The sequence below is a fragment of the Camellia sinensis genome, chromosome 3, assembly GCF_055761805.1.
Source record: "Camellia sinensis isolate YWXY chromosome 3, ASM5576180v1, whole genome shotgun sequence".
NCBI lineage: Eukaryota > Viridiplantae > Streptophyta > Magnoliopsida > Ericales > Theaceae > Camellia > Camellia sinensis.
The window spans coordinates 101,385,195-101,398,196 of NC_138963.1; the positions used below are offsets into that span (position 1 = coordinate 101,385,195).

The window sequence follows — 13,002 nt, forward strand, 5'->3', positions numbered from 1 at the left end:
CACGGGAAACGAGGTGCATTTCGTACTCTGAGTGACGGAATGCGTCTCAATTCCCTAGTCACCGACACTCCGGATTATCCATGATGGAGTTAGGTTTTAGCTGTGTTTTCATGTGCATTCATCCTATATTGAATTGTGCATTTCGACTCCTCGGCCATCATGCCTCAGTATGCGTGATTGGTGGCACGAGGATCGAGGCATGCATATATTTGTGAAAATACACTGCTATGCCCCTTTCCTGCTCTCTGTTGCAGCAAAATCAAGAATCAGCAGTCTTTCGGGGCTCGGCGCGCTTTCTAAGAATAAACTGCTAAACAGAGGCTAATTGGGGCATCCCGGTGGATTTCCGCGCAAGACAACCCAGACATATATCATTCATCAGAGTCAAGGCAGTCCCTGGCTTGCACGCCAGTTTTACAGCTTTCTTATTTAATTTGTAAATTAATTAGGAATTTGTACATTATTTGGACTGTATTATTTGGACTGTACTATTCTTTCATTTGGGACTGTATTATTTATTCGGACCCTCTGCGCGAGGGCAATGCTGTAATAAGTGTGGGTGAGTGTGATGTATGTCTTCCAACCCCACGTCTTTCTTCCCTTTTATTTACCTGCTTATGATGGTTAGACTAGGGCATGTTTCAATTAGCATACAGTATGACAGCATGTTTGCATCATTCATCTGTTTTGCATGCACCGGGCTCGGCGCATCATACTAACTGCATTTGTATTTCAAATCCAAGTTGAATACATGTTAGCTGTAGCATTCCATATGCCATGTTTAGAATAGTCGAGCCTACTATAGTTACATTTTGCATGTGTTGCATTAGGCATTTCTGTATACTTAGGATCATGCATGATTTCTAATGTAGTCGCTTTTTTGGCTTGGAGTACCCGGTGAGCTTTATGCTTTAGCATCCTTGCATGCGTGTGAGTGACTGCCATGAATAGCATGCTTACCATGAGGCTAATTGCTTATGTGATATAACTGCCTGAATGCCTGTGGGTGAAGGTTGGGTTGTTTAAATTGGAACAAATCATTGACTGTGAGTTTTAAGCCCACTAGATAGTGGCAAAACCATCTTTTCTAAGCCCACCCGCGGGTGGTAAAATCTGTATTTTAAGCCTACTTGCGAGTAGCAAACCACCTTTCAAATAAACAAACATGAGATGTTTTGTTCCAATTCAGGCGACCCAGTCTATACTTGTATGTTGTGCGCATCACATAGTAACCTAGGCTAATAACCGGAATAAGAACACACAAAGTTTCCAAAAATAGATATCATGGTTAGTAGAGGCCGGTCTATGACCGAGCGAGCGGGGGTGCTCATGAAGTGACCTTCCCCAATCGTACCCAAGTTCCCGAGCCGAGGCAACTTTGGTAATGACGGACACGTGGCCTTTGGCAACGAGTCAGGGTTTCCTAAATTTCCCATTAAAAAAAAATTTAGGTGGCGACTCTGTATCTGGCAAAGCAGTCCATGTTTGGCACTTCTTTTCAAAAATCTGTTTCTCAAAACGATTTGCCGGATTTGGACTCTTTGGTTCAGACTTAGAACCGTGACAATTTGAGAGTCCTGAGCTGTAGTGACCCCAAAATGAACGGAACGGGAGCTCGTTCCTCCCGGGGCGTTCGGGGACGTCTACCGTTTCTGGCGACTCTGCTGGGGATTTAGAGAACTTGACTCGAACTCATGATATCTGTTTTTGACTACACTTGTGTTTTTCTTTGCATTGCATTTGCATTGGTGCGCCTAGGACACCGTGTTTGCCATCTGCTATTCCTGAACGGTTTGCCGGAGGCTTGTCTTGTCAAGACATGACCATAAGGCTGACCGGTTGTGGGCTCTGCCAGTATGGGAACACAAACCCCAGTTTTACCGGGGCACCCTCTTTGACCATTCGACCTAGTGCATATTCGGATCCATAGTGACCATTCCAAACTAGGACAGGTTGCTTACCCGTTTATAGGTTGTTTGAAACCGCTGCGTGCGTAGTGAAACCCTAGTTCCTGACGAAATAGGACAGGGAAACCCTACCCCAACATAGGGGTGTTTTGGCTCTCACTTGTCTGCTATGTGCTTTAGAGTGCGTCTCTATAGGAATGCATGTATCAGTTTGCAAGTCTGGGCATCAGGATAGCACCAATTCTCCATTTTTTGGCTACTAATTTGTTTTCTGTCGCTAAAAGAATTAAATCTCACCTAAGGATAGCACTTTTGGCGACTAAACTGAATTTTAGTCGCCAAAACCTCTACTTTGGGCGACTAAACTGCATTTTAGTCGGCAATTCTTGACCTTTAGCTACTATTTTTTTTTTGTAGCCAAAAAGCTTTACTTTCAGCGACTAAACTATTTTTAGTCGGCAAAACACCTATAATCAGCGATCAAATTGCCGTTTAGTCGCCAAAACCATCACTTTTGGCTACTAAATCATTTTTAGTCGCCAAAAACAGTGACTTTTGGCTACTAAACAACCTTTAGTCGCTAAAAACCCTACATTCGGCGACTAAACTGCCTTTTAGTCGCTAATACCCTTATATTTGGCGACTAAACTCTTTTAGTCGGCAAAAGTGATCAATTTTGGCGACTAATTCCATTTTAGTCGCCAATTCTACTACTTTCAGCGACGAAAAATGCAGTTTTGGTCGCCAAAAGTGCTTTTTGTTGTAGTGAGTGGTGAAAATTTATGACATGACACGATAACACGATTCGAATCGTACACGAAATTAGCGTTTTGGGGTTGACAATTTCTTAACACAAACATACATATAACATGACCCGATAACATGAATATTAAATAAGTTGGGTTAATATTAAATCTGTATAACACGAAACTGGCACGAATAACCCGTATAACAAACAGTTAGTTACATATTCTAATATTCTTTCCACTAAAGAGTATCATCTCATTTTTTAATCTATTACGTAATTACATCTAATTTATTAAAAAGTATATAAAATACGATTTTAAGTTTAATATAGGTTTTGTTTTGCTTTTAATTGAATTTAATGTTTTTTTTATTATCTATTATTTGAGTTAATCTAATAAAAAAATATAATAATAAAGTATAATTTTTATAAATTAAGAAAATTAAATTAAGTTAAAATTAAATATTTGGGTAAATTACACATTACACCCCTGCACTTTGTACTAAATTTCACTTTGTCTCATATACATGAAATCATGACAGTCAACCTCCTACATTTCTGGTCAAATCTCACTTTAGTCCTTACATATGAAATTGTGACAGTCAACCTCCTATACTTTTGGTCAAATCTTACTTTAGTCCCTACAAAAGTGTCAATGTCCTATTTCTGTTACTTAATTGTTTAAATCTTTAACAAAATCTAATTATGTGACAAGAATGTAACTACAACACGAGGGTAAAAAAAGAAAATCATAAACATTTTTCACCAATACACATTTTGTCCTACAATTTATATCAAATTATGACTGTATTAAGGTAAAACAAAATACAGATTGTGAATGATTAAGAAGATAAACTACAGTTTTATATAAATTGGAATCACGAAACTCTCATTTGTAATTACATTTTGGTGACACGATTGGATTTTGTTAAAAATTTAAAAATGAAGTAACAGAATAGAGATATTGACACTTGCGTAAATACTAAAGTGAGATTTGAGCAAAAGTACAGGGGATTGACTATCATGGTTTCATATGTAAGGATCAAAGTGAGATTTGACCAAAAGTGCAGGAGGTTGATTGTCATGATTTCCTGTGTAAGGGCCAAAGTGAGAATTGATGCAATGTGTAATTTATTCTAAATAGTTTTATAAATATTTTCATTTAATGAAGATTAGTTTCATTAAATTTAACTTGTGAAGAAATTTTAAAACTTTTTTCATATATTTGATATTTTTAGTTAACAGTAAAATTTGTTGACATAACACGTTAATACGACGTGAACCAGATATGGATCGAAAATGACATGCTACGATAATACAAAATAATAAATGAATAGAATTGATAATGAAATAATCATGACACGAATCCGAAATGACATAACACAAATACGATCTAATACGACACGACACGATGCTCACCCCATGCCACATGGGCATAACAAGATGGTGTCTCAAAATTATTGTAATTGATATAGAAATAGTAGGTCCCTTCATATAGTAGGTCCACCCTTTCATGTTGATGATTGAGAAGGCGATATGGGTCCATGATATTTTGTTATATTTATGTAGTTTTTCCTGTGTGTTGATCATCAGCTATTAAAATTGGATTTTTTTTTTTTTTTTTTTAATAATGATTACAGGCGAATAGGAGAGAAAGCCACCTTGGAATATATACCGAATGCAGGGAACCTTCTTCAACTAGAACGACCCTTTGCTTACAACAAACATCTCAAGAAAATTCTTGCATCCATCCATGGAGATGGGAAGCCCAAGCACCATTAATTAATTAATGAACTTATCACTTTCACTCTATCGTCATTCTTTTGTTCGTTCTAAAAGCCCAATACCATGTAGTTTAGATATGAGTTCAATTTGTTCTTTGGAATTCTTTCATTTTCAAACCTTGTGATCAGTGATCTTATATTATGCAATATAGACACGAGGTCTCACAGGCTTCTTAGTGCTTGGTAGTTGGTATTTGTAATATTTTTCAATTGATTCATGTCTTGTGGGATCTTTGAAACATGCATTATTTTTCTTGGGCTATGAAGTTTAATGTCTGGATTTAAGTATTAACTTGCGAATTTAATTTTTTGAAGATAATATGATCCAGTTATATGATTAGAAGTATTTAATTAATTTAATTTTTTTGTATAAATAAAAATCCAATTTACTCCCTGTCATATAGCTCGATAACATTGTATCTTTCTATCTTTTAAAAGTAGTCATTATACCTCCTATATAGTTTTGGATTAAAATGAAACTTTAACTCTATTAATCTTAACAATAAAAAGGAAATTATACTCTTTTACGTCTTCTTTTTCTATTTTTGGCTTTTTTTTTTAAATAAATAAATAAATTTATCTCCATGACTAAGCAAAAAAAATAATAATAATAATAATAATAATATAAAACATAACACAAAAATCATTTAAGAAACCAATGTTTTGCAACTATTTTTTTTAACAAACCTAATTTTTAATTTTAATTTTAATTTGATATTATACATAATTAACACTGTGTAAATATATAGATATTGTAATTATTTTTTTGGTTTAATTTGTTAAATATATATATATATATATATATATATGTATATGTACATGTTTAATTTAAAATGTTATATAGGTTAATTTAAGATTTAATTTGTCATAATTTAAAATATTATTAAATACGAAATTGGGTTAAAATTCTAAAATTTTAAATTTGATTAAAATAATTTTATGATAATAAATTATAGTGTGTATATAATTTTATATATTCGCTGTGTGCCGAGAAGAGGTGAGTTTGGGTTAGAACTTTAAGGCGGGTAGAAGATAGAAAAAAGGTAAAACAAGACTAATTTTATCTTCATATATTGAAATTTAACTTTGAATAATTCTTTTTCTTTTCCCACTCTAAAAATAGGCATGTTGAGACACAATCTCTGTTAATTTGAATGGAAAATGTAACTGTAGCATTTTAGTTCAAAACAATGTATGAGATATGTTGCTATTTTTAAAAGACATGAGGTGAAATTAGATTTTGTCCACAAGGGGGGGAAAATAGATTTTGTCCAATAATTTATTCAAAAATACTTACTGTGGATGGTGAAATTATCTCCACAAGGAAAAGTGAGATGATGTCCCCACTCCTTGGTTCTGCAAGAAAACCAAAGGCAGAGATCACCCCTAACATAGGTAGATCAAGAAGACTCTTCGACGATCAAGCCAATATACTGATTGACAATAGAAAATGAATGTGTTAAATAAGTGTTTTGAATTACCTTAGTCTATCTTTCTTGGTTTACCCAATTCTCTTTTTGTGGTTGTTTAGCTCTCATCATGATTGTCCGTTATATTTTTGATCGGAGGGTTCTCCTTTTATCAAGAACCACTTGTCCTTGTGGCCAAGTTGTCTTTGTTGTAGATCGTTGGACATCTGCTTATTGAACGGCCAGGATGATGTTAGGCTAGAGTGGCCAAGTTGTATTGTATACTGGTCGTTAGATGGAAACTGATCGGACGGTGCTTTTCTTGTTAGTGCCAATCTAGGACATAGCCTTGCTTGCTACTCCCCTTGTCCATTGGATAAGTGCTAATTCAATGGTCCTCATTATTTCTGAAGATTTCCTTCTAGAAAGATATCTTTGCTTATGAGGCAATATGGACCTAACCCAATTATCCTTTCTAAGTAATGTGCTCCTTTTGGGCCTAATTATTTTTGGGCTCATATTGGTTTTTGTTCTGGGTCTATTGATTTGTCCTAGCCTTATATTTTTAACTCTACAATTACTATAATCGAAAAGTCTTACAACTCACAAAATGGCCGAAAAGAATGGGCGAATCTATATTTAGGTTAGGTTTGGCATGTTTTGAAAAAGACAAAAAGTCAAAAAGTCACTATTCTATTTAAGTCACATCATCTTATTTAAGTCACATCAACTCTCTTACACATCACTCACTACAAGAAATAAGGGTTTTGGCGACGTTTTTTTAACGGCGTTTTCTTAAACGTCATTTTTATTAATATTTAACGACGTTTTAAAAACGTCGCATATTTGTTTAATTAAAACGACACCGTTTTATGATCAAAGGCGTTTAAAAACGCCTTCAAATGCGATACGTCACACGCGCCTATTTTGAATTTGATAATAAAGCCTTTGTAAACCCTTAGGTCTTCAGACCTCTCAACCCTCTCTAAACCCTTAACCTCACGTCGCCTCTCTCTCAATCCTCTCTAAACATTGAATCTCACATTCAAATCTCACAGATTCACCAATTTCAAAGCTCTACCTCCACCGCCATCTGCACCGGCGAGGTAGCGAGATTCATCGATTCACCGATTTCATAGATTCACCGATTCAAATCTCACAGATTCACCGATTTCAGATCGATTTGTACCGCCACCGCGATTTCGATTCAGATCGGTCAGCACTGCCACCCCGATTTCGATTCTCTCTCTAGATCTCTCTCTCAGAGATTCATCTTTGATTTCATCTCAGAGCGATTTTGATTTCTCTTCTCTCTCAATTTCAAAGCTCCACCGCCACCACCATCTATGCAAGCTTCCATGGCTTAGCACCTCATCTTCTTATCTCTTCCACTTTGTATATACATATACATATATGTATATTTATCGATTCTCTCATGTACATCCACGTATCTGTATAGACACCGATCGATAATGGAGCAGAGCTTCTTCGATTTGATCTATTTTCTACACTGCCCAGGCCTCGCCGAGACATTCCTTGACGCTTTACTCTCCTCAGTCCCGATTTGGCTCGCTGTCATGATCGGCCTCTATGATCGTCCCAGCCTTTTGTGATAGCTAAGTTGACCATATTGTACATCTTACTGTTGCAATTCAACATTGTAGAATTCTTTTCCCCTGTTTACATTATATTGCAATATGTTTAATATTGATTAGTTTGCTAAAAATTTCTATTTTATATAACCTGTGCTCCCCATGAATATGTGATTGAAAGGTATAAAAAATTTATGACTTTTTAACTGATGTGATGTATCCAATTTGCTGATGTGATTATGGCACTTATGCTTTACTTGGCTCCCTAACTGATAATTTTTCATTAATATGAAAGGTTGCAAGCAAGTTTGCCTTTTGTTGTGTGCCCAATCTTCTCAGCAATCGACCTCATTGGAGTTTATCAAGGTTTGAAGCATGTTCATCTGCAGACATTAACTAAGGTTGGCCTTTTATGCTTGTACTACACTAACAGTCATTCTATTGACATTATTGGGTGTGTATATGAGAACTTCAATAAAGGTGTTGCTCACATATTGAGACTACTTTGTGTTTTTAAAGAATGTAAATTTTGCTCCCTATTTGATGAGTTCCCCTCATGTACTATCTCAAGTTTTTGGCTTTAGTCTCCCATAGGTAAGTTGTGCCTGACAAGCCAATGCTCAAAAAATGTTTTATTGATAGATTCCTAAAAATGTTTGGATATCATGCCTCCATTAGATAACTTGTTTATGCATTACATTCTCTTGATTTTTTTTTTCCTTCATTAATCAACCCTTTTTTTTTTTGGTTGTCTTGCTATCAAAATTCAAAACCAGTTTCAATGGATAATCAGTAATTACTGTGCCATTGCCTGCAACAAACCACATGATTTTTACTGTGCCATTGCTTGCTTCAAGCCACCCACAGAAACAAATTCCCCAACTCCTTTGTGTGATGTTCTTGGAAATGAGTCCCCGTTGGAGTACATATTCTCCAACAATGCTCCATTGTTTCAGGGATGAAGGAAATGTCTGTATTCTCTTTAGAATGCTTTGTAGTATTGCTTCTTATTATCCATTTCTCGTTGTCAAGATAGGCTTGAGATTATAATTAATACTTGGATTCAGTTGGGATGTATCCCTTCACCTGCAGATGTGAGTGAAGAGGAAGGTATTGATTTCATGTGGAACAAAGGTGAGGTCTTGCACCTTAATTTTTCCATAAATATGTTTATTGCTTTTATATGGGGTGCTTTAGAATTGGATACTGGCATTTAGTGAGATTTGGATTAGGAAGAGGATCGTGGCCCATAAGAATTGGTTGCTTAAACCCCAAAAGTCAATTACCAAGGTTGTCGATGATGACTATGCGATCTTTGAATAATGAAGACTTCTATTTCATATGTCCGGAGATCCTTTGCAGTGGAATGGCAAAAACTTGGCAAGTGAGTATATTATGATCTGTCTGGCCCTCCTTCCTTACCTTGCTTATGATCTGTCTGGCCCTGTAGTTTGCGCATTTGGGTTCTTTTGCTACTTTCCATAAATTGGTTTATTCCACTATTTCTTGTGTTTAATTATTCTGTTGCTAACGTGTGTTTAGGTCAAGAATTCAAACAGAGCATCGGTTATCAGTTATTGAGGTACTCTTTTCTAGATAATGTTGTTACCTGTATATTTTTTTTATTGTTGTACCTTGTCCACACCAAAAGATTCATGTTCTCTACTTTTCCTTCTAAACCCGTATCAAAGATTCACCTTTTCTCTCTTAAAAATCACAGGTGTTCCTCTGTTTTTGATGCCAATATCCACACACCAGGTTTTTCCCATTTAAATCCACATATATGCGTCTCTTTGTGTTTTTATGTATATATTTTTGTTTGAAGGGTTATTGAGAGTATGGTGTTATGAATTGCTTTAGTTTCTCGACTTTATGGGGAGATCCTAGAAGAGAATGGTATTGACTTGGCAGAAATGAAGGTTTTGAGGAGGAAAATGGAGGAGATAGCAATCTCTGTAAAGCAGGGCAGTACTACCACTTAATTTGCCCAATTAGTTAAAAGTACATTAAACATGGTGTGTTATATATTTGTTTATTAAAACAGAAGAAAAGTGGATTGGATCATTCTTTTTTCTTCCAGTATAAATGTTTATTTATGTTTTGCTTTTCTTTTTACTGTAGTGCAAAGGTTGGGATTCAGAGGAGAAGAGCTTATCCCTTTATATCACTGCAAATGGGTAAATTGTCCGTATTTCTTTTATTATTTTTTTCTGTTTTCTTGCTTGGCAAAACCCTATATACATACAGTAGCTGCAAGTAATGGATATTTTCCACCAAACATCTCATCCACATCTCTGTCACTAAACCTTATTTTAGATTGGAGACATAGACTCCTTCGGTACGATAGACAACTTCTTTATTTCAATCCATGAATACAAGAGAAAGAAATGCCTTTATTTAAAGTTACCTTTATTAATCCTGACTTACAATTTTCTCAAGCGAACGATGAATCCTGGGTTATTTTTAGCAGCTGATAATCCTTCTATTTTGATCCTAAGTTCCTATTTATTTGATATTAATTTCTCCTTTGATTTTTCAATTGAGAACATTGACTATTTTTTTATGATTTGTCCAATAAACAGAAGGAAAATACTACTACTCTAGTACATATATTGTTTGTTTATTTTTTTCCTTTATTGGTAACAAATGAAATTTTATTAAAGAAAATAAAAAGCGGAATCCCCTTAAAAGGAGGAGAAATCGAAGCCTAAAAGGAGGACAAATATCCCATAAAGAATCAATTTCCTCGAACTTATACACTCTAGTACATATATTGTTAAAGGAACTAATCTCATGATTACTCTTGATCGGATTAAATTGTCCAGAAGCAATCATGCAAAGTTTACAGTTGGCTCGCCAACACGCATCAAGAGAACATGAATGTCTAGTTTATGAGGGATGGATCTTATATGATATGGGTCATTGTGAGGAAGGGCTACGGAAAGCAGAGGACTCTATAAGTCTTATGAGATCTTTTGAGGCCTTCTTTTTGAAAGCCTATGCATTGGAAGATTCTAGCCATGATTCATCTTGTTCTTCTACTGTCATATCACTTCTTCAAGATGCCTTGAAGTGCCCCTGAGATCGGCTTCGAAAGGGTCAGGTATGGTTTTCTCTTACCCTATATTTCATCGAGGCTGCAACTTGCAATACAATTAATCATTATGGAATAGTCATCTAGAATAGTAGTTACGCTCCGTTTGTTTGGGTGGAAAGTATTTTTTGGAAAACTTTTTCCATATTTTCTGGCATTTGTACGATGGAAAATGAAAGTCAATAGAAAACAAACTTTTGAGTGGAAAAATGTTTTCCACTGTTGAAAGGTGGGAAATGTTTTCTAAACTACAGTCTTACCAATGTCACCACACTACTGCTGCTACCACCTCCACCACAACTGCAACCCTAACCTCACCACTACCACTATCAACCAGACATTGGAAAATGTTTTCTACAGATTTGAAAAAAAAAATTCCACTGAGCTTTAATTGGAAACATCACAGCAGGAATGAAACTAGAACTCGGTTATGTGGGGGAGAAAGGCAAAACATATATGAAGACACTACAAAATAGATTTTAATCTGTAATTAGATGGAATGGAATAACAGAGTAAGAGTTGAGTGACAGGACTAGGATTTGAGGAAGTCATATGGTAACTGGTAATCAGAATTTAGCCGACGATAAAAAACTAAAGGATTCATCCACTAAAATAGCATAACAAGGCAACAAAGTAACATTCTTTCAAGAAAAGTTCTGTGAAAAAGGTAATCATTTGTTAGAAAGAGGGGATTATGGGAGATTTTCAACTTTGAGCATGTTCAAAGCAAATTTGAGAAAAAAATAATTCTAGTCTCATCAAATTTAGATTCAAACTACATAGATTTTGACTATTGACAAATATCTGGATTGATTAAACTTGAGTAAGACTAAAATCCAAGCTGCACAATTATCAACTAACAAGTACATTGCTGATTTAGAGATTTTTTCTTGACTTCAATCTGTTCCTGTAGCATAGCATAAAATAATAAAAATAAAAAATAAAAAAACCAAAATTTCTAATATTGGCTAATCCTTGTCTGATTGTTGAAATTTTCAGGCTCTGAACAATCTTGGAAGTGTTTATGTTGACTGTGGGAAACTAGACTTGGCAGCTGATTGCTACATCGATGCCCTTAAAATCCGGCACACCCGAGCCCACCAGGGTCTTGCTCGGGTCCACTTTCTCAGAAACAATAAGACCGCTGCATATGAGGAAATGACTAAACTGATTGAGAAGGCTCGGAACAATGTGTCTGCCTATGAGAAGAGGTCAGAATACAGTGAACGTGAACTCACAAAGGCTGATCTAGAGATGGTCACTCATTTAGATCCCCTCCGCGTCTATCCTTATAGATATCGGGCTGCAGGTTAGACATTTTCCTACAGTTTCTTTAGTAAATTTTAAGGCTTTCTATTTGATGTTGCCATGAAGCAAGCTCAAAAGTACCTGTTAGTTCCTCAACACCGTAGGTTTTGATGTGTGTGTGTGCGTGTGTGTGTGTGTGTGTGTGTGTGTGTGTGTGTGTTTGCGTGTGTGTGTTCTCTCTGCAAGGAAAATGATTTTGGTTGGAATCAGAAGTCATGAATTTTGTTTGTTGTATTTCAAATAATTTTGGACCCTTTGATTTGAAGATCACATCCCTCACTTTTTGAGAGCGATCAGATATTTAAAAAAAAATGATTCTTTTTCTTCGCCAAAGCTTGGTAGTCCGAATTTTCATAGCCCGAATAGCTCGAATGTCTCAAAACGACGTCGTTTTAAAACAACATCGTTTTGGGGATAAAACGACGTCGTTTTGATACATTCGAGCCATTTGGACGACACAAATTCAAGTTACCAAACATTTTTCTTAACATTATTGTCGTGTAAAGTTGTTTTCATGTTATTTGGTATTGAACCGGATTGTGTTTTTTTGTTTTTGGGTTTGGTTAGTGTTGATGGACAACCACAAGGAAAAAGAAGCGATACCGGAATTGTCAAGAGCGATTGCATTCAAAGCGGACCTCAACCTGCTACACTTGAGGGCAGCATTTCACGAGCATATTGGTGATGTTATGGGTGCCTTGCGAGACTATCGAGTTGCTGTCTCTGTTGACCCAAGCCATGAGATGCTGGAACTTCACAGCAGTTGAGAGCCATGAACCCCCAAAACACAAAATAGAATAAAATATCATGGACTGTCCATGTTTATCTTCTTTATAATTTTTTGGTAATCAATATCATGGACTGTCACCACTGTTTCCTTCATACTTTTCCAAATGGCATGGATTCATCAAGAATCAACACTTAAAACTACGGTAGAGTGAGTGTTAATTTATTTAGGAACGGATCAGCTACTGCATGGATTGAACTTATAGATGTGAGGGAATAGTAATCTCACAGAAATATGTCTGTACAAAGTTTTATTCATTATTGCTATTTTACAGGTATATTTTTAAAGTTAAATCTTACAAAATTAGTAGTTTAAAAAAAAAGGAAAAAAATCTATTGCGGCGTTTTTCAAAACGTCACTATAGTTATATTTTTAA

General features: G+C 35.6%; 2 protein-coding genes and 1 long non-coding RNA gene across 5 annotated transcripts in view; all 3 read left to right on the plus strand.

The window, feature by feature from the left end:
* LOC114279490 (uncharacterized) overlaps window positions 1-4,728 on the plus strand; it is a 44,475-nt gene extending 39,747 nt beyond the window's left edge. For both annotated transcript variants that reach the window (XR_014364359.1, XM_028221737.2), the window contains exon 4: window positions 4,293-4,728. Coding sequence is in view for 1 of the 2 variants with exons in the window: in XM_028221737.2 (XP_028077538.2) it covers window positions 4,293-4,434 (142 nt within the window). In the remaining variant the exon portion in view is untranslated. The remainder of the gene's footprint in view (window positions 1-4,292) is intronic.
* Window positions 4,729-7,539: 2,811 nt separating this feature from the next.
* Window positions 7,540-9,623, plus strand: LOC114318055 (uncharacterized). Of its 2 annotated transcripts, none has more exons than XR_014363127.1 (5): window positions 7,540-7,838; window positions 8,980-9,019; window positions 9,158-9,195; window positions 9,298-9,452; window positions 9,559-9,623. It is a non-coding gene; the product is annotated as an uncharacterized LOC114318055 (long non-coding RNA). The 2 variants fall into 2 exon arrangements; XR_014363126.1 differs by lacking the exon at window positions 7,540-7,838 and adding an exon at window positions 7,866-8,821.
* Window positions 9,624-10,298: 675 nt separating this feature from the next.
* LOC114280214 (ETO1-like protein 1) lies at window positions 10,299-12,637 on the plus strand. The gene is made up of 3 exons (XM_082917674.1): window positions 10,299-10,540; window positions 11,531-11,840; window positions 12,407-12,637. The coding sequence occupies exons 2-3, from the start codon at window positions 11,690-11,692 to the stop codon at window positions 12,604-12,606; spliced, it is 351 nt and encodes a 116-aa protein (XP_082773800.1). The 5' UTR covers window positions 10,299-10,540; window positions 11,531-11,689; the 3' UTR covers window positions 12,607-12,637.
* The last annotated feature ends 365 nt before the right edge of the window (window positions 12,638-13,002 follow it).